Genomic DNA, 22,627 nt, shown 5'->3' with positions numbered 1-22,627 from the left:
CCCACTCCCCCTGCATTCTCTTTTCCCCTCCCCTGCGCACTTATGTGTGTGCATGCTCCTCTCGCTCGCTCTCAAAATAAATAAATACAAAAAATCCAACCACACAAACCACAAGGTAGAGAATCTGGTAGGTGGAATTTTAATGCATTCTTTTCTTGAATCCCACCTTCTACATTCACACATATCCTGAACTAACCTTATTGTAAACTATTCTCTATGTGTATGCTGTCTGTACTGGAAATAGCCCAAGGGCTGACTTGAGATGGATCCAAATTTGAATCCTGTATTTGCCACTCATGAACTCTTATTAACTTGGATGAGTTTTTTTTTTTTTTTAATTTTTTAACCTTTATTTTTGAGACAGAGAGAGACAGAGCATGAATGGGGGAGGGGCAGAGAGAGAGGGAGACACAGAATCGGAAGCAGGCTCCAGGCTCTGAGCCATCAGCCCAGAGCCCGACGTGGGGCTCGAACTCAAGGACCGCGAGATCGTGACCTGAGCTGAAGTCGGACGTTTAACCGACTGAGCCACCCAGGTGCCCCTGGATGAGTTTCTTAATACCTTAATATTCCAGAGTCTGTTTTTATTATTATCTTTAGTGGCTTATGATACATCATAGGGGAGTTTGAAGATGTCTGTAGACTCTTAAGAATTGTCAATACCCCCCGTTTCCCCCCCCTTCTGCCTTCTCCTGACTACCCCTTTATTTATTAACTCCTAAATATTTGAGTAGCTACTGTATGCTACATATTATGCTAGGGATTGTTGAATGAAGTAAATGTGGTGTCTGCCTTCATGAAGCTAAAAAGTACAGGATTATATAGTCTAAAGCTGACTAGGTAAAGTTCCTCTGTTTTTGTTAATAAATATACCGTAACTCTGTCATCTTAACTTAAAATTTTAGGTTTATTTTGCTCATTCCCACATTTTATAAATACTCTCTAACCCAAGTCTTTTGTATCTTTTTCCTCCCTTTCCACATCCACAATTACTACCCGAGTTCATACCACCACTACTCGCATAGACTACTGTAACAGCTTTCTAAATGCTCCTTGCCCTTTCTGGTTTCTCTGCCTTTTTAATAGTATTGTGGTAATCTGCAGCCAGAGTAAAGTTTAAAAAATTTTTTTAAGTTTATTTATTTTTGAGAATGACCGAGACAGTGTTAGTGGAGGAGAAGCAGATAGAGAGAGGGAGAGAGAGAATTCCAAGCAGGCTCCGCATCAGCCTGACATGGGGCTCAAACCCACGAAACCATGAGGTGACTTGAGCCAAAACCAAGAGTCGGACACTTAACCAGCTGAGCCACCCACGCGCCCCGCTAGAGTAAGGATTTTATGGGGCTCCTGGGTGGCTCAGTCAGTTAAGCATCCAATTTCAGCTCAGGTCATGATCTCGCCATTTGTGGGTTCGAGCCCTGCATCAGGCTCTGTGCTGACAGCTCAGAGCCTGGAGCCTGCTTAGGATTCTGTGTCTCCCCCTCTCTCTGCCCCTCCCCTGCTCATGCTCCGTCTCTCTCTGTCTCTCAGTAATAAATAAACATTAAAAAAATTTTTTTTAAGTTAAGGTCTGATCATATCACTCATCTATCCAAAAACCTTCAGTGGCTTTGTATTGGTCAGCAAATTGGGTACAGCAAAAGTTAAACAACAGTACCAAAAGCTGAAAGACAATGGTATCCTTAAAAGACTATGAGAAAATATTTGTCTCAGTTAAAGTGTCATTTAAGAGTGAGGGTAAAATAAATACACCTTCAGAAATTAATAAAAAGAATGTGTGTGTGTGTGTGCGCGTGTACATGTGTAGGCAGAGAGAGAAAGATAAATAGGGGGAGGAGGACGTGTTAGTTTATTACTGGGAAGTACTTTAGCTAGAACGAAACTGAATCCAAAAAGGAGTAAAATGAAAGAAGGAATGGTGACTATTTAGATAAACCTAACTATATAAATTTTTTTTTCAATGTTTATTTTTCGGAGAGAGAGAGAGAGAGAGAGAGAGAGAGAGCGCACAAGCGGAGGAGGGGCAGAGAGAGAGAGGGAAACACAGAATCCAAAGCAGGCTCCAGGCTCTGAGCTGTCAGCACAGAGCCCGACACCGGGCTCGAACCCATGAACAGCGAGATCATGACCTGAGACAAACTTGGATGCTTAACCAACTGAGCCACTCAGGCGCCCCAGATAAACCTGACTATACAAAACAACAATAGTAGTGATTAGTTCAGGGACATCAAAATGAAGTCAAACAAAAAGACTGGACAAAATAATATAAAGTGAGAAGGGCTAATTGGAATTAAAATATTCTAAGATTTTTATATTGTTTGAGAGAGGATAAAGATAGCAATTAACTTACTATTTTGTTAAATCAGGTATGATTATTAAAAATTGTATAAGTAATAACTAAAAGGCAAAGAATGGATGTAGAATTCCAAAACAAATAGAAGGAAGAAAAGGGTAATAATCCAGTAAAGTAGAGAGAGAGAGGTGTAAAGTAAATGAATTGGTGGTAGGAATAGATCCAAATGTATTAGTAATTACAGCAAGTATAAACAGACAATAAATATCAGCGATTACAATAAATATATTGCCAATTAATAGATTGGTTAGATTGAACTTTTAGAAATAAAGCCATATGCTCTTTTAGACTCTTTTAGGATACATTCCTAAAACAAAGACAGAGAAAGGTTGAGGGGCTCCTGGGTGGCTCAGTCAGTTGAGCATCCGACTCTTGATTTTGGCTGAGGTCATGATCCCAGAGTCATGGGATCGAGCTCCACGTCAGGCTCCACACTGAGCATGGAACCTCCTTAAGATTCTATCTCAGCCCCTCTTCCGTTCTCATCTGGGTTCTCTCTCTAAAAACAAACAAACGAATAAATAAATTTAAAAGCAGAGAAAGGTTGAAAGGGAAAGATGGGGAGAAGGTACCAGGAAAAACTAATCAAAAGAAAGCTGTGGTTACATTAATATAATAGAAAAAAAGTCCTTAAGGCAAAAAGTATCATTAGAGATAGAAAAAACTACTATATAATGATAGAAGAAGAGGACTGTGATTACATAACAGCTCAGAACTTACATATAACTAATAACAATCTTAAGATACGTAAAGCAGAAATATTCAGAAGTACAAGGAAAATTTGGTAAATTCAGTCATAGTGGGATAATGCCTCTCAGTATTCAGTAGATTAATCAGACCAAAATTAGTAAGGATATAAAAGATTGTAACATCACATTTAACAGGTTAGTTACATGGTCATATATAGAACTCTTCATCATTTGGGGTGCCTGGGTGGCTCAGTTGGTTAAACGTCTGACTCTTGATTCAGCTCAGGTCATGATCTCACAGTTTGTGACTTTGAGCCCCACGTTGAGCTCCTCACTGGCAGCGTGGACCCTACTTATTTCTCTCTCTCCTTCTCTCGCTACCCCTCCCCTGCTCTTGCATGCATGCCTTCTCTCAACATAAATAAATAAACATTAAAAAAAAAAAAACCTTCATCAATCAAATGAGAATATAAATTATATTCAGGTACAGAAAATTTAATTTTTAAAAACCATACTAGGGCACAAGGCAAGTCTCACTGAAGTTTGTAACATATAGATCACTTTTTCTGACTATGTTAGTTAATTTAGAAATCATTAATAAGGGGTGCCTGGCTGGCTTAGTCAGTAGAACACATGACTCTTGATCTTGGGGTCGTGAGTTCAAGCCCCACGTTGGGTGTAGAGCTCACTTTAAATTTTAAAAAGTTGAAAAAAAAGAAATTATTAATAAGTTAACCTTCTCCTACATTCGGAAATTAAAATGCACACATCTGAATAACTTATAAGTCATATATTATAATGGAATAAAAACACAACTGATCAAAACCATATATGAATGCTCATGTGATACAGTCATACCTAAAGGGTAGTTTTTTGTATAAACATTAGAGAAGAAAAACTGGATATTAATAGACTTAACATCTAACTCAAGAAAAAAATTTTTAAAAAAAACTTTTTTTTAAACATTTATTCATTTTTGAGACAGAGAGAGACAGAGCATGAATGGGGGAAGGTCAGAGAGAGAGGGAGACACAGAATCTGAAACAGGCTTCAGGCTCTGAGCTGTTAGCACAGAGCCCGACGCGGGGCTCGAACTCACGGACCGCGAGATCATGACCTGAGCCGAAGTCAGACGCCCAACCGACTGAGCCACCCAGGCACCCCCTCAAGAAAAAAATTTTTGATGGCAGGGCTTAATTCCAAAGAAAGTGGAAGGAAAGAAACTTAGAAAAAAAAAATCAAAATTCAAGAAACAACTCAAAACCAACAGCTGGTTCCTTGGAAAGATTGAGCACGTGTTACAGAAAGAAGGCACAAATAACAAAATTTGGGTGAAAAAAGGAGACATAATTCTAGACAGAGCAGAGATTTTTAAGAGGATACAATGAAAATTTTATGATAAAATTAAAAACAGAAATTGAACAGTTTCCTAGAAAAACTTTAAACTGCCTTAAGAAAAATAAAAAACAAAAATAGATCTGTAGCAATTAAGGGAATGTATTCATTTATTCATTCAACAAATATTCATAAAATGCGCCCAGCACAGTTTTAGGCACTGGAGATACAGCAGGGAACAAAAAAACAGAAGTTCCTGTTTTCATGGAGCTTGCTTTCTAGCAGTGGCAGACAGATAATAAATTAATAAACGATGTTAGGTGTTGATAAATTTCTATGAAGAATAAAGAAGGAGAATGAGCTTTTTAATCTCAGGTAGTCAAAAAAGTAACTTTGGACCTGAAGTAAGTGATGGAGCAAGCCAAGTGGAAATTGGAGGAAGAGTGTCTCAGGCCTGAGGAGTAGGTACGAATGGCCTGAAGCAGGAGGATGTTTGGAGGAGCAGAGTGAGTAGTGTAGATAAGGGAGATTGGCAGCAGCAGAGCTCAATGAGTAACCGAGGAGTCCTTCTAAGACTTTTGATTCAACAGTTGGAAATCTACCCTTAAAGTGGGGATGATGATAATAACTTCTCCTCCTGTTATATGTCGAACTATATCTCAGTAAAGCTGGGGAAAAATAATTCCTACTCCTAAGACTATGGAATCAATTAATTAAATGCATGTAGAATTCTATCCAAGTGACAGATCTTCTTTTCACCCATAAGTAGTATTCATCTTTTCAAACATTTATTAGGTACGGAGCACCTCCCATGGGCCAGGACTCATGCAAAGTATAAAGAATGCAAAGATGATTAGGACATGGTAGTGTTCCCTGCCCAATATGGGAGATAGATAGAAACAATTTTCTGCAGTGTACTACGTGTTATAACAGATACTAAAGACTGAAGACTAGGAGAGGCCTCACATTTTTATTTTATCTTCTATGAGGGTGTATATTAAAAGAAGGTATGTGAATTTTTAAGGTAGCTTATATTAACAGTAATTAACAAAAGCTTTCCTGTTAACAGAAGAATGAAAAGTAGGTTTCTCATTTAGCAACAATGATTGTCAGGTGGTGTTTCTGCTGAGATGAACACCGAATGTGGTACTATCTGTAGTGAAAATAGGCTTTGGTAACGGACAAGAGATAAACCTGGTAAGAAATCTAGACCTTGAATCATGGTATAGTCCTAGCATTTTAGATGACTGATTCTTTGTCTTCAGCAAGTTGGTTCAACATGAAATAATACAACTTGCTTTTCTTAACTAAAAATGATACACTGCAGCCTTTTTTCAGTCTTCTTTCCTAAAGCTTTATTAGCCTTCTTTTGTAGAGCACACAGCCTGACTCTTTTTTTTTTTTTAAATTTTTTTTTTTAACGTTTATTTATTTTTGACACAGAGAGAGACAGAGCATGAATGGGGGAGGGTCAGAGAGAGGGAGACACAGAATTGAAACAGGCTCCAGGCTCTGAGCTGTCAGCACAGAGCCCAGTGCGGGGCTCGAACTCACAGACTGCGAGATCATGACCCGAGCCGAAGTCGGCCGCTTAACCGACTGAGCCACCCAGGTGCCCCACAGCCTGACTCTTAAAGCACAGAGAGAACTCTTACTCTTTCGGTTTTAGCAGGTTTTATTCTTAAAACGCCTAGCTGCTCTGAAAACTTCCCGGGATCCTGACATTTAATGCATGCTTACTATGTGCCAGGCCTTGTCCTCAGTGCTTTACCTGCATTTATCTCCTGGAATCCTCACAGCTCTGTAGGTAGGGACCGATTTCCGCTTTCCAGACTTGAGACACAGTGAGGTTTTCTAACAATTTAAGTTCACATTAAGAAGTGGCCGAGCTGGAACATGCAAAAGAATGAAACTAGACCCTACTCTTTCACCATGTACAAAAAACCCCGCAAAATGGATTAAAAACCTAAAATCCTTGAAGAGCACAGGCAGTAATTTCTCTGACATCGGCCATAGCAACATGTTTCTAGATATGTCTCCTGAAGCAAGGGAAACAAAAGCAAAAATAAACTATTGGGACTACATCAAAATAAGTTTCTGCACAGCAAAGGAAACAATCAACAAAACTAAAAAGCAACCTACAGAATGAGAGAAGATATTTGTAAATGACATCTGACAAAGGGTTAGTATCCAAAATATATAAAGAACTTATACAAATCAACACCCCCCAAAACAAATAATCCAATTTAAAGATGGGCAGAAGACATGAACAGACATTTCTCCAAAGAAGACATCCAGATAGCCAGCAGACACATGAAAAGATGCTCAACAAAACAAAACAAAACTCAACATCACTCTCCATCAGGGAAATACAAATCAGAATCACAATGAGCTATCACTTCATGCCTGTCACAATGGCCAAAATTAACAACACCAGAAACAACACATTTTGGCAAGAATTTGGAGCGAAAGAAACCCTCTTATACTGTCAGTAGGAACACAAACTGGTGCAGCCACAGTGGGAGACAGTATAGAGGTTCCTTGAAAAATTAAAAATAGAACTACCCTACAATCCAGCAGTTGCACTCTTAGGTATCTACCCAAAGAATGCAAAAATACTAATCCAAAGGGATACATACACCCTGGTGTTTATAGCAGTCTTATTTACGATAGCCAAATTATGGAAACAGACCAAGTGTCATCGATTACTGAATGCATAAAGAAGATATAGTATGTCTCCGTATATATATACACACACAGACACACACTGTAGAATATTATTCAGCCATAAAGAATGAAATCTTGCCATTTGCAACAACATGGATGGAGCTGGAGAGTATAATGCTAAGTGAAATAAGTCAGAGAAAGATAAATACCTTATGATTTCACTCATATGCGGGATTTAAAACAAAGAAGCAAAGGGAAGAAAGATAGAGGCAAACAAAGAAGCAGACTCTTAACTATAGAGAACAAACTGAAGGTTACCAGAGGGGAAGTGGGTACGGGGATTAAGGAGTGCACCTGTGACGAGCACCAGGTGTTGTATGGAAGTGTGGAATCACTATATTGTACACCTGAAACTAATATTACACTGTATCTTAACTGACTAGAATTTAAATAAAAACAAAAACAAAAACAAAAGAAGTGGCAGAGCTGGGATCAAAACCTGGACGGTGACTAAGAGCCTACACCCTTCGCTCTTCTCCCTCTCATGATAGGTTGACAGTGCTTGCAGAATGCTTCTTTGTCTGGAGACATTCAGAGGTGGTGGTCCTCAGCCTGACTGACATAGGTCGCACCTTTTAAGTTTTGAATTATGAGCTTCCCTGCCCTAGAATGCCGTTAAGAAAACTTACACATCACCACATATTTCTTTTAGGTCCTAAAATGTGTGTATTCTGCCACAGTTCCAATCTTGGCCTTGCCGTTGATTGTTAAGTTGGGACAAGTTTTTTCACCCTGGCTTTTGGGTGTAGCCAATGTAAAAGGAAAGGATTAGATTAGACAATTCTTTATATTACCTACTATCTCAATAAATTATCTGATTCTGTACCAAAGTTAAAAGTTGATGCCAACTTTTTGTCTAGTCATCTAAAACCTATTGTTCCAAATGAAAAAAGAAAGTAAGAAAATACAGATAGTAAGTGTTGCCCTCTGTTACCCATCTCCTTGCTATTTTAAATACTCAAAAAATTTATGCCAGGCTACTAGTTTGTGCCTTGCAAAAGTGTATATGTTGTTGTGTGCTCAATTTTAAGGGCTGGGAGTATTCCCAGAAGGTCTGTGCTGGTCACAAACAAACCGGAACACTCAAGGACTCAGCACTCAAAATATAACATAAAAATGCTTCCTTCATGCACTCATTGGAACAGGTAATTACTGTAGCAACAATAAACTAATTTGAAGTGTTAGCTGTTAATTAAAACAATGCAGAGGTGTATAGTTGTCTTTTGGTGTAACCAGAGCCTCCATTCAAACTTCATTAATCACTTTATAGTTAATGTGTTGGGGAAGGTCAAGACAATTGAGATGCAGTATCTGTTGAAAGTAAACAAATTCCTTTTCTCCAGGTAGAATGCCATTTGCAAAGTTAAGGGACACGTTCAACTCATGACTGGCCTTGCCTTTGTCATCCACTTCTCCCTGATGATTAAATGTTAAACTGGTACTGTCATTGCACTGTAAACCAAACCTCCCAGCATCTTTATTGCTCGAAATTGAACCCAAACTTCCACGGATGAATTAGCGTGCGTCATAATTAAATCATCAAGCCTCCCCCTTTTAATTCACTTGGAAATAGGAGACCTTTCTTTTGGAAAAGACATCGGCCTTCTTGACAAGCTAATTAAGTTGCCAAACTGTCCAGTACGGTGTATACATTAGACTATCTTCTAGTCATCTCCTTATCACTGCTGTTGGTCTCAAACGTCCAAGTGTTGCTTGTTGTCCAAAGTAGCACCACGGTTCTTTTTGCAACTTTTGAATCCTTGTGTATGCATTCAACTGTTCTATCTTCATATTTTAGTCCTTGGTTAGGAATTCTAATATGCAGCATTTTTTTAAGTTTATTTATTTTTTAACATGAAATTTTAATATGAAATTGTCAAATTGGTTTCCATACAACACCCAGTGCTCATCCCAAAAGCTGCCCTCCTCAGTACCCATCACCCACCCTCCCCTCCCTCCCACCCCCCATCAACCTTCAGTTTGTTTTCAATTTTTCAGAGTCTCTTATGCTTTGGCTCTCTTCCTCTCTAACCTCTTTTTTTTTTTTTCTTAAGGTGGAAATTGGAAGAATTTCTAGTATACAAGGGGAAAATAATATATTGTTATCTTACATATTATATTACCTACATTCGCACAGAATAAGGTTATTAACTTCCTTCAAATAACCTTTCAGATTAGTATAATCTAACAACTTCTCTGTCAGGCAGTGACAACACCACAATGTTAGTTTTTATATACCAGTCTGTCGTATGAGTTCAGATCTATCATGAGTCGAATCATGACCTGAAATGTAGCTTCACATTCTAAAAGTCTTATGTTAACATAGATAATAAATTAAATGGTAATTTGTTCTAAAACCAGTATATTATAGGGGTTCCTCTTATAAAATGTATACCACTTGATGCAAAGTGTAAAATTTTTTAAATTTCAGTTTTATAAATGCAGGAGTATTTATGTATACTAGAGAGGATGATATTTAGAGAAAGTCTTTAGACACCTTACAGGTTAAAGAACTCTTAAGTAAGGTGAATAGTTGCCACTTAATTTTTATAATCTTGCCTTTCTTTAAGTGAGATACACTTGGGTTTCTTTACAATTAATTGTTAAAGGCTAAGTTTACTTTCCGTAGTCCACTCAAATAGGGAAAGCAGAACAAATTTCTTGTAACACTAATATATATAGGTATATACATATATAGATATGCACATATCTATATATGTATGTTTTTTCTAGTATTACCCGAATTTGTAACATTTTATGTGTGAAAATTTACAAACACTTGATGGTTCTTAATAATGAAACCATAAGTCAGTCACTTAAAAAACACTTGTCAGTGATTGCAAAAGGCCAGTAAATTTACTAAAATTCTAAAATTTGAATTACATACTTCAAATAAGTGAATTTTACATATATAATTGCACCTCAATAAATCTGTTAAAAAATTTGTCAGAGCAGCCACACAGATATTTCTGCTGAAACAACAGAAACTGATATTTTCATTTTGATAATAGTAGAATCTATGTTTTGTTTAAGAAATGAGCAGTTTTTTCTACTGAGTCATCGCCAAGTAAACTATTGGGAACCTGGTAAATATATTTTGCAACTTGGCCGGTAAAGTCAGGGAATTCCTAGGAAGCTAACTTCCACTGTCCCACATCTTCCCTGCCCAAACACCTTAACACAGCTGGGCGAGAAGAAGAACAATCTGATTTTGGCCAATTTGCAAAATCCTCTACAGTGCAAGATTTTAACTCTTGCAAACCGATTGTTTATTTATACTTTTATGGACTTGCAAGAACAGTGCTTGTTTATACTGTGTGGTTTGTTTGGACACTTCTTTATAAGACGGATTGTCCCTGGATGATGGTCAGAATGTACCTTCCTTGCAGAACGTGTGTGAAAGGCCACATGTCACTTAAACACAAAAGGTCTTGATGAGAAGTAATGGGGTTTTGTTTCTGCAAACCCGATTATTTTATTCCTTTTCATAAATGAGTGTGTTTCTTTTCCTTGGTTTCAATTGTTATTTCACTGTATCTGGTCATTTGAGCTTGTCTCTTTTCTAAAGCTTTTTTAATATTGAGAGGTGCTAAAATTAGGAAAAGATGAACCACATACTTGAGCCTGATAAGTCTGTGATTTCTTATATGAATTTATATCTTAAGCCGTAGCTAATCCCATGTGTTTTGAGATGATTTTGATGAAATGTAGAGATTTAGTTTACCTGTATATATAGTTGAAGTACACAAAAGGAAAACCTCCCACTTTACAAATGGCTCCGCACAGTGTTTAGCCGAAGACTTAGAAGATTCCCACGCACACAGTGATGGTCAGTTGTGAGGATCTGGAGGCAGAAGACTTGGGTTTGAGGTGTCGTTCTGCCACTTATCAACTCTGTGCCCTTGGGAAAACTGCTTAGCTTCTCTGCCCTTCGGAGATCTCAGTCTCTAAAAGGAAGATGATAATACCCACATTACCTCAGAGGGTTATTTTCAGGTAATGTATAGTGAATGGTTGTATAAACCATTAAGCTCGATAGAAACATCTATTGCTCATGTTATGAGTGTTCTTTGAAAGTATCACATATCCCATTGCTGGCAGATATGTTCTAATTTATATTTACGTCCTTAACCATTCTGTAGGTTGTTTAGTATCCCAAGTGATTTTGTCATGTTTTTTTCTTCCCATAGAGCATATCATGTCCCAAGTGGGAAAATATTAGCTGTAAAGGTAAGTGCTGGATGTGTTTTATGAAATTCATGAAGTTCTTAATGCTCACTACTTTGTCCTTCTCCGGTTAGCTTTGAGTCACAGTTATTGTGAAAGAGGAGATGAAATGATGTGTTAGCTTTGAGTCACAGTTATTGTGAAAGAGGAGATGAAAGATTTGGATGGTAGGTTATGGAAGCTTTGGTCCTGTTGTGGTAATCAGCTCCTTCTCTCAGGATACCTTCACCAGCTCAAGCACTGTTTTCCTGTCTATTGAGTTATTTGTTCCTTTAGATGTCAGAACTCTTAGATTGTTGTCAATAATATATTTAAAGACAGTCAACTTTAGGTTATTCAGTCCAAGAGAAGGGAGCACCCCTATAAATCATCTAAAAAACTCAACTGTTTGGCCTTGCAAGGGCATTATAATTTCTCATAATTTCATACATTTTGAATTACACTTAACCTTGGCTAATATTAAAATTCTCATGCATGATTATTTAGTTAGGTATGGCAAGGGGCTAATAGCTATTTCTGAAAAGGATTAAGAGCAATTTTAAAGAAAGGACACATTTAAAACAGAGCTGTTAGAGACTTTGAATAAATGCAAACAGCAGGTGTTTACAAATATGCTGTCTACCAGACCTGACCATAAAACTGAGCTTTAGAGAAAGGACTATATTGTTGTCACTGTATATTCCTAGATACTATAAAATTTATAAAACATACTAGATCTTTAAGCTGAGTTGATTGAATGAATCATTTAAGAGTAGGTATGATTGAGGTGCCTGGGTGGCTCAGTTAGTTAAGCATTAGACTCTTGATCTCAGCTCAGGTCTTGATCTCAGGGTTGTGAGTTCAAGCCCCATGTTGGACTCCACACTGGGCGTGAAGCCTAGTAAAAAAAAAAAAAGTAGATATTATTGCTGTGTTGAAATTTCATCTGAGTTGAATGAATGAATGATTTAAGAGTAGATATAGTTATTCTATTTAAACTTTTAGTTTAGCCCTGAGCTTCTTGGCTGCCAATGCAAAATCCAAGTAACTTATTTAATAGTCATACTCTGAAAGAAAGAAATGTGCTATTTCTTCAAAACAGGCAGAGTTTCTTTTATTAAATCTTAGCAGTATGTTATTTAGTTTCTACATATTTAGAGATTTTCTAGATATCTTTCCATTATTGGTTTCTAATTTAAGTCTGTTGTGGTCAGAGAACATACTGTCTATAATTGGAATTATTTTAAGTTTACTGAGATTTGTATTATGGCCCAGGATATGAATTATCTTGGTTAAGTGTTTCCTGTGCACTTGAAAAAAATGTATAGTCTGTTTTATAGGGTGTTGTGTAAATGTCAATTAGATCAAATTGGCTGACAGTGTTCAAAATTTCTGTATGCTTTACTGCTTTTTATCTATTTGTTCTGTCAACTGTTGAAAGATGGGTGTGGAAATTCCCAGCAATAATTGTGGATTTGTCTGGTTTTTTTCCTTGCAGTTCTTTCATCTTTTGCTTCATGTTTTTTGCAAATCTGTTAGGCATATTTAGGAGTGTTATGTCTTGTTGATGAATTGGCCCTTTATTATTTCATTACAAAGTGGCCCTTCTTTGGCCATGATAATATTCTTTGCTCTGAAATCTACATTGTCTGATATTAACATAGATAGCTACTGCAGCTTTATTTTGACTAGTGTTAGCATGCTATAGCCTTTTATTTTTAACCTGTTATGTCATTTTATTTGAGATAAATTTCTCATAGCCAGCATATAGTTGGGTCTTGTATTTTAGTCCAATCTCATAATTTCTCCTTTTTAATTGCACCTGCCAGACTGGCTTGTGAGGCTGGTCATCTTGATATACTTTGTTCTTTCCTTCCCTAATATCATTTAAAACATTTTCTTTGGAAACTTTTTAAAAAAGTTACTTAAACTTACAGAAAAGTTATAAGATGCTTCCTCCAGATTCCTCAGTTGTCAACAGTTAACTACGTTTGGTTTAAAAAAAATATGTACACACACACACCTTGGTTTGAGAGCGTAATTCATTCTGGAAACATGCTTGTAATCCAAAGCACTTGTATATCAAAGTGAATTTCCCCATAAGAAATAATGTAAACTCAGATGATTTGTTCCACAACCCAAAAATATTCACATAAGAATGATTACAAGTGGTGCCTGGGTGCCTCACAGTTGAAGCACCCGACTTTGGCTCAGGTCGTGATCTCACAGTTTGTGAGTTCGAGCCCATGTCAGGCTCTGTGCTGACAGCTCAGAGCCTGGAGCCCACTTTGAATTCTGTGTCTCCCTCTCTCTCTGCCCCACCCCCACTCACACTCTGTCTCTGTCTCAAAACTAAAAAAAATAAAAAAATTATATAAAAAAGAATGATTATAATACTGTAATGTAATACAAAATAATAAAGAAAATATAAAATATAAAGAAAAATAAACAAATTAACCTGCACTTACTTTTGAAAACCTTTGTGGCTGGTATGAGGGAGACAAGAGAGAGGAGGGTTATTGTGTAGGACGACTTTCACTATTACTAATGGAATCACTGCTGTCTATTGGCTCAATGGAATCTTTTTCTGCACGGGAGCCATTGTATATATACACTCACACGGATGTTGACTATGGTACAGTGTTAATAAACTCTTGTCATATACTGTATTTAATGTAACTGGCAATAAGGCAGCAGAGGAAGGGGTCTATATCTGCAGTCAGCCTGACCTAGAATGAAGCAAAGCATTCCTAAGCTTACTCTTGTATGGAAAAGCAAAGGACTGTCTATAAGTGATCTGAAGTGACAAAAAAATACACAAGTGCCAGTTGTGGGCACCTTCAATGTTCTGAAAAATCACTGACTTCTGCCAAACTGTGTGGCCTGAAACCAACCATCCAGGCATGGGAGATGATCACCCGCAATCCTACAGCGAGAGAGAGAGAGAGAGAGGGAGAGAAAACCTTTGGCTCAGTTGTGATCATGTGACATTCGGCATCACGTACTACTCATATTGCAAGCCATCGCTCATGTATCAAGTTAAAATTTATTAGAAGTGTTTGCTCGTGTTGCAGAGCACTCACGGAACAAGTTACTTACAAACCAAGGTTTTATTGTGTTTAGGATTTGTTGAGATTCTTGGCTCTGTGGAGTTTTAGCCTTCATCAAATTTGGGAAATTTTTAGCAATTATACCTCCTCCCCCAACTTTGGGAACTTAAATTCCATCTGTGTTAGGTTACTTGATGTTGTCCCATACTAAAATGATCCTCTGTTATTTGTTTTAGTCTTTTTTTTTCTCTCTAATGTTTCATTTTTGGATAGTTTCTGTTTTCAGGTACTCAAGTTTTTATCTACACTGTCTAATCTACTATTACTCTTGTCCAGTGTATTGTTCATCTCAGGCATTGTACTTTTGATCCCTAGAAGTTTATGTGGGTCTTTTTTACATCTACTGTGTCTTAACATGCTCAGTATTCCTTCTACCTTCTTGTATGTATGTAATGTAGTTATGGAATATGTGGAATATAATTTTATTAATGGTTTTGTCTATTAATTCCAGGGTATGTGTCATTTGGGGTCAGTTTTGACTGATTACTTTTTCTCCTCATTTTGGGTTGTATTTTCTTATTTTTAAAACCTCCTTTTTTTTTTCTTTTTGAGAGAGAAAGAAGGAGGGTACAAGTGAGAGAGAGAAGAGAATCCCACAAGTGACAGAGAAGTGGGGCTCATGCTCACCCGACCTGAGCTCTCCCGATGCGGGGCTCATGCTCACCCAAAGTGGGGCTCAGTCTCACTCGAAGTGGGACTCATGCTCACCCCGCTGCAGGGCTTGTGCTCACCTGATATGGGGCTTGTGCTCACCCAAAGCAGGGCACAATCTCACAGGATGTGGAATTCGAACTCACCAACTGTGAGATCATCACCTGAGCCGAAGTCAGATGCTTAACAACTGAGCCACCCAGGCACCCTAAAACATCTTATCATTTTTGATTGGATGCCAGTTGTGTCTCATACTAGATACTAGATATTTTTGCATTGCTATAAATACTTTTCAGCTTATTCTGAGATGCTATTTAGTGACTGTGAAAGTTTGATCCTTTCAAGACTTACTCTTAAGCTTTATTAGATGGGACCAGTCCAGTGGTTAGTTGGGAACTTATTTAACCCCACACAATTAAGGTGACAGTCTTCTGAATACTCCACCAATGCCCCGACCATTACGGGATTTTCCACACTGCTTGGTGGGAGTGCAAACTCTTTCTGCCTAGTGTGAGGTCTGGAGATTGTTTCTCTGGTCTTTCTGGCAGTTCTTTCCCTGGCCTCAGTGTTAGTTCCCTGACTTCCAGATGCTGATTGATCATTAATCAACTGAAGACTCCAGGGGGTCCCTTAGCACATCCCTGGAGCCCTCTCCCTTTGGTGTTCTGTCAGGAAACTCTAGCTGCTGTGGCTTCCTCACACCCCAGTTCCATGTCCTCAACTTAGGGAGATGGCTGAGCTTTGCCTGGATTTCCCTCCCAGCACAGGGGCCTGGACACTCTCTAGTCAGTAAGCTGGACAATCATAGGGCTCCTCTCATTTGCTTTCTGTCTCTCAAAGATCACTGTCCTGTTGTAGCTGTTGTCAATGTTTGGAAGCCTGTTAATTGTTCTGGGTTTTCTGGGTTTCTGGGTTTTGTTTTGGATCTCTTCTTCCTCGTCACCTCTCCAGTACAGATGCTTGTTTTGTCTCTTGTCAGACACTGACCAATGTTTAAACTGTTCTCCCAGAAATAGAGGTTACCATTTATTGATCATTTATACTGTGCTGAGCACTCTACATGTTTTTCTCATGTAATAATCAATTAATTAATTAATAGCTTGTCCATGGACACCGGGGTGGCTCAGTTGGTTGAGCGTCCAGCAAATGATCTCATGGTTCGTGGGTTCAAGCCCCGTGTCGGGATTCTCTCTCTGCCCCTCCCCCATTCATGAGCACATGTTCGTTCTCTCTCTCTCCCTCTGTCTGTCTCAAAATAATAAACTTTAAAAAAAAGTAGCTTGCCTAAGGTCCCATAACTAATAAGTAATAGAACCAGGATTTGAAGTCAGGCAAGTCTTCCCCAGGTTCATGCTTCCTTCCAACCTGTGTACTGTATTGCTGTTCACTACCCTCAGATTTGGCTTCCTAAAGCATAGTTCTGGTCTCATGTCTTTCCCTCTCAGAAGGCTTGAAAGGCTCTATATAACTCCCAAATAAACTAAGAACTCTATGGGGTGAAACTCAAGATCTTGCACAATATGTCATCAGCCTACTTTTATAGCATATCTTATGTGTCTGAATGCTGTGCTTCTTTTAAGTTGAACTCCTTGCTTTATCTGAACCCAGGTACTTTCACACTTCAGCACTTTGATTCACGTATTTTTCTCTAATTAGAATGCCTTCACCCATGTCTCTACCTATCAAAATTCTTAACAGCCTTCAAGGGTCAGCTCCAAAGCCCGGTCCTCTATTGAACTTACTTAGATAAATCCTGTCACGTATGGTCTATCTCTCACTCACTCACTTTGTCCTTTGAAACTCTCTAGAATTCTCTGTATGTGTCTCTTGTGGATGTTATCACATACTGCCTTGTATTTGGCTGTTAATATACATGTGCCTTCCCTCTCTTACACTGAAAGAAATCTCTTTGTAAGTAAAGAAAAGATCTTATTTATCTTCTTGTCTTACTCATTGAATCATGCTGAACTTTGCATTTGGGCCTAGATAGAGCACTCCATGTAATGACGAGGTATTCAACACATAATTTGTTAAATGACTCAATAGATAAATTTGGTTCTTTCATTCGTTCTTTTAGTTCACTCATTCATCTTTTGAAGTAGCATCTTGAAAGCAGGTTCACCTCACATACAAAATATCCCATAGTGTTCTTTGTATGGACCATTGCTCTCACCCAGAGTAGTTCTTAGCTTATTTTTTTTTATATATATATATTAAAGGGTGAAATGAAAGGTTAAGAGTTAGAAGTGCATTTGATCTTTTCCTGACCCTCTCCTGACTTTTGTGTGACTTCAAGCATGTCACTTAAACCTCTCTGTGACCTCAGCTGCGAGATGGGGCTGCCTTGTGTCACAGAGGGATTGCGAAGAGCAGCAAATCACAGTCCTTGTCTAAACAGAATCACCTGCAGTGTTCTGATGCCTGCATAGAATGATGTGGGAAATTTAATATCCCAAGCCAAGTGGTCAGTTGGACCAGCACTTTGAATGTCTGTGGGTACAGTCAGATGAAAGTCCTTGAAAATCTGTTACTTTTCTCTTCCTACTCAAAATATTTGTATTTTTTATACTTTTAAATCTTCTTATGTTTTAGACCAACAAAAGAATATCATAGTGTTTCCCCTTTCAGACTTTAAAGGTGGGAAATCATAACTTCAGATATTTTATTTTATTTTATTATTATTATTTGTGTGTGTGTGGTGCAAAAAGGTGGTTTTATTGAAGCACGGGGACAAGTACCCGTGGGCAGGAAGAGCTGCCATTAATTCAGATATTTTAAAAAGCAAGTTGAACTTTGGGAGGAATAGAAATACCTTGGATTTTTATTTTACACCACTGAATTCAGACAATTTGTACCTTAAAGAGACCATTTTGAAAAATGCTAATTGTATTTTAAAGATAACTGTTTGATAAGGACTATAACTCATGAAATGTGTTTCTAACTAGCTTTATTTTAGGGGGAGGGGTGTAGATACGCAAGACAGTCGCGAACAAGTAGAGCAGAAAACAAATAAAAACACTGTTAGCCATCTTGCATACGGAACCTTTTTATGTCATTAATGTTTCTGTACAATCCTTCAAAGAGTACAGCTTAATGTATTTCCTAATATTTTTTATATTCCGATTGGGAAAAAGTCATCTAACAGGAAATTTCTTAGCTTGTATATAGCATGTGCTGATTATCATTCTTTGACTGCTTTGGGTTTCTGTTGCTTTTAAACTAGCATTTAAATGGACCATTTGATTAATCATTTGTATACTGACTGTAATCCTCCCAAATTTCCTTTCTGAGTTGTACATACTGTAAAAGACAATTATGTCGCCACAGATTAAATAAGCGAATTAAAACAGAATAGAGGCTTAATTTGACCTGTGATTTTGCTCTCCTTCCCTTTAGTGGAGCGTGTGCCACTCCAGCAAATAAATGAAGTCATCCATGACAGCTTGTGATGAATTGCCGTATTTATACTGTATATTTTAATAGCCTCACACTAATTTAAATTGAGCACAGAGTAAATTATAATTCAGTCACTTGACTGCTTAGATTTAACTTGACAACTCATCCTTATTTGTCCTGGAGGTGTAGTGGAGAGCAGCGGAAATGTGCGCAGGTATTTCAGTCCCTCATTAACCCTTTCTCCATGAAGTGCTTCATGCGCACATCCTCCCCAGTTGGAGAAATTTAGCTCTTCCTAAGGAGAAAAAATAAGAATAATGAAGACTCTGGGAGTCCACACTTCCCTTGCACCTCAAAAAGAAAATTAGTATTTGCCATGCTTTTTTCCGTGGCTTTCAAATAAGGAATTGGACTTATTTTTAGCAGTTTAACAGCTCACTCACAGGAATGCCCAGGGGAAGGAGAATTAACCTTATACCTAGAGTGCCAAGTCTCCCAGAAAATAGAAGAGCATTGCAGTAGAGTTATTTTGAGGTGAATTTTGCTTTCCCTCTTAAGTTCCAGAAATTACTTTATTCACTTTTGCACCGTTACGGAATCGCCACTCTTCCAGACCATAACAAATACCATGAATGATCAAGACCCTTTAGAATGCAATGGATTGGCCCTACAAATACAGTGTTACTTGCTACATTTTAGGTCAGTGTGGCACTTTTATTTATTTTGCTGTTTGTGTCTTTGGTTTTAAATTCATTTGTAGAAACCAAGCAATCCACTTCTTTCCTGTCTAGAAACAGCTTCTTATTTAGAGGATTATGGTCATAAGGAGCACTTTAATTAAATCCCACATCACTTAATGGGCACTGCCGTGAGTAAGACCTGTGGTGGGTGCTGGGGGTGGGGAGTGGGGGCGGACCAGAGAAAGATGCCCATGATTCAGTCCTTGCCCTTGCAGGGCTTACAACCACTCTGCTCTCTAGGCTTATGGTTTTAGGGGGGTGAGGCATGAGTGCCAAGGCAGAATGTGATAAGGAGAAATATCAAGGGCCAGAGCTAGAAATAAATTCTGATAGAGGGCTTTGGGGATGGCTTCATAGAGGTGGTGGCAGCATTCAGGCTCATCTAAAAGATAGAAAATGTTTTACAATGGGGCGCCTGGGTGGCTCAGTTGGTTAAGCGTCCAACTCTCGAGTTTGGCTCAGATCATGATCTCATGGTTCATGTGATCGAGTCCCACATAGGGCTCTGCACTGAGTGTGGAGCCTGCTTAAGATTCTCTCTCTCCTTCTCCCTCTGCCCATCTTTGCTCACGTGCATATGCACTCTCTCTCTCTCAAAAGAGAAAGAAAGAAAGAAAGAAAGACAGACAGTTACTAACTGTGGAGTAGAGCGAGGAAGCACAACTCAAGTGGAGGCATCATTAAGACTGGAAGTGAGGAAGGCACAGGACATGTGTGTGGACCCCAGTACAAAGCACCTAGTTTCTACATTTGTGGTGTGGTGGTGGGCATAGCTGCCTTCCAAATCATCTGGTTTCACATGAGGATTGGGTTTGTGGTGGGGAGTAGTGGGAAAAGGAGTTAGAATCACCAGATTGTGGAAGAATTCTTTGAATGTCATGCTAGAGTTATGCTAACGTTATGCTAGGACATGGGAACCTAATTAAGGTTCTTGATCAAGGGAATGATATGTTTGTAGCCAATAGTTTGGGGTTAACGGTAAGGTGTTGGCTGGTTGTGGTGAATCATTTCTGGGTTGGGGGCCTGGAGATGTGGTATATCTTAGTGGTCATACTCAATACTGAATAAATGGCATTTTTGAAACCTTAGATAAGTGGTTCTCAACCTTGCTGTGGAATAGAAATCGGCTGGAGAGTTTTTAAAAAATATTAAGATGTGGGCCCAACCCAAGATTGATTCCATTATTCTAGGGTAAGTTCTGTGCATGAGGACTTGTTTAGAGTGCCGTCATGTATTTATATAAATACCTTTATATAAAAGTAATGATAACCTGAGGCCAGGGTTGAGAGCCACTGCTCTAAGGTAAATAATACGTTCATTCCTTTTAGCAGTTTCTGAGGGTGAAAGATGCCCTGTACTTGACATGGTGGTGTGAAAAGTTCTGATATTTTATGGCATGGAATTGAAACAACACTCGATGAATTAATTTTGTCACTAAGTTTTATATAGGAACAAAAATGTAAGTGAATATTGTTGGCAAATGACTATTGATCGAGAGAAACGTTTAAATGTTTCTTGGCAGTTTTGTATTACACTTACAATCAGGTTTAGTGAGAGCTTTTATAAATAACCCTAAAGCAAACTCTTGATAGAAACTGGCCGTGCCTTTTTTTCCCCTTCCCTTTCCCCTTCCTCAAATGGATGTCAGTACTATAAAATGTGTGTTTTAGAATTATCTTTTTCTTTCCCTGCTCTGTCAGCAGTTTGCAATTCATAATTTATGGTTTTTTTCCCCAGTATGAGTGTATATATTCTGCAGTTGTAACACAAAATGTAGTTCAGTATTGGATGGTATATAACTGCACTATCATGGTAATTGTGAATGTTAAGTTTTTATCTAGAAATGTCTAGAGTCAGAAACTCTGCCACAAATCTTAAAAATTGCCTTTCACCTATTTGATTCTCAGCACTGTCTTTTTTAAGTAAAAACAATTTCCCTTGAATTGGCTTCACTGAACTGTTGAGTAAAATTTGAACAGTTGATGGTCTCCTTTCTTAAGAAATAAGTGTTTGAAATAAACTAGAATTTATTCTAGGTAAGTTTGTAAATTGTTTTTCATTTCTGTGTCATGAATCTGACTCAGTGGTTGATGTGTTAAGGAAAACCATAAACCACCACAGGACGTTCTAAAAAGTACACAGTCCTCAGAGTCGGGGAGGGACCTTGACATTGCCAGGCTTTGTGGCTTCTCAGAACCTTGGTTTCCTCCTTTAAAAGAAGAGAATTAGATGAAATCATTTCTGTGGTTCCTTCAAGCTCCAGCATCTTTTTCAGTATTAGCAAAGAAACGTGATTGAAGAATATAAAAAGATGATGTATTTTAAAAACTCCTTATTTCTCTCTAAAAAGCCTACTTTAAATGTCATTTTTACTCATCATCCTCTCTGCTCATCGCCTTGTGTCTGAATTACAAGACAATTTTTTAAAATGGTTTCAGGGTCATTCCTTTCTTCCTCTTCTGGAAATAACCAATGTGGCCAAAATAGGGTGTATAAATTAAGGGTGTTATAACTTAACTGACTTTTAAAGCCATTAATACTGACCTTTGAGACCTGGCTTTCTCCTTGGTCCCATCAATCACTTCTATACCACCTCCCCCAATACAAAAGGTTAGGCAGATGTGGATACAGTTTATATTCCTGAGGGTTATAGTGGTGGAGAGGAGAAAGGGGCAATGAATAGAGGAAACACCATATTTTTTCTTTTTATATTTCATAGTGAGTATAGCTATATTTAATTTAAAGATGAATATATGTGTGAATGTTGATTCCTTTCTGTATTTAGGTCATACTGTTAGATATTACACTGGAACTTCAGAAGCAAATTATGTCTGAATTGGAAATTCTTTATAAGGTAATTTTTCCTTGGTCATTTTTTTCTTACAAAGCAGCTTATGATATTGACTTGCAGGGTTTTGGTTGTTTTGTTGTGTTTTTTTTTTTTTAACTATTTTTGTCTTATTTTTATTACAGTGTGATTCATCATATATCATAGGGTTTTATGGTGCATTTTTCGTAGAAAACAGGATTTCAATATGTACAGAATTCATGGATGGTGAGTTTTCCCTATTATAATACTTTTAAAATGACTTGGGAGGCAGAGTGCTTTAAAACCTGGTTCTGATATAGACGTCAAGTAGAATTAAAAATAATTACAATATACCAATAATGACCTCCTTTATACTCTAAAACATCTAGTTTTAGAGGTTCCTGGTGTTAAATATTTACAGCTGAGCTATAGTTTCAAGAATGTAATTTCATTTACTTTTTATTGAAAATTTAAATAGAACAGATTAAATGCTGGCCTAATCGGTGGTTTGATATTTGATTCTTCCATACAATCTGTCTTTACTTGCAAAACAGATGTTCTGTCTTTTAATGTTTCAATAGCCAAAACAGATTTTCTTTTAAAGAAATCTA

At 37.8% G+C, this 22,627-nt stretch overlaps 1 protein-coding gene across 14 annotated transcripts in view; it reads left to right on the top strand.

The window, feature by feature from the left end:
• Positions 1-22,627, top strand: part of MAP2K5 (mitogen-activated protein kinase kinase 5) — a 270,908-nt gene that overhangs the window by 78,118 nt on the left and 170,163 nt on the right. For all 14 annotated transcript variants that reach the window (XM_078448784.2, XM_078448783.2, XM_078448782.2 and 11 more), the window contains exons 9-11: positions 11,295-11,334; positions 21,993-22,061; positions 22,181-22,262. In XM_078448784.2, coding sequence (XP_078304910.1) covers positions 11,295-11,334; positions 21,993-22,061; positions 22,181-22,262 — 191 coding nt within the window. The remainder of the gene's footprint in view (positions 1-11,294; positions 11,335-21,992; positions 22,062-22,180; positions 22,263-22,627) is intronic.

The sequence above is a fragment of the Panthera onca genome, chromosome B3, assembly GCF_046562875.1.
Source record: "Panthera onca isolate mPanOnc1 chromosome B3, mPanOnc1 haplotype 2, whole genome shotgun sequence".
NCBI lineage: Eukaryota > Metazoa > Chordata > Mammalia > Carnivora > Felidae > Panthera > Panthera onca.
Note: the sequence above shows the minus strand (reverse complement) of the source record. Positions and strands in the feature narration are given on the sequence as shown.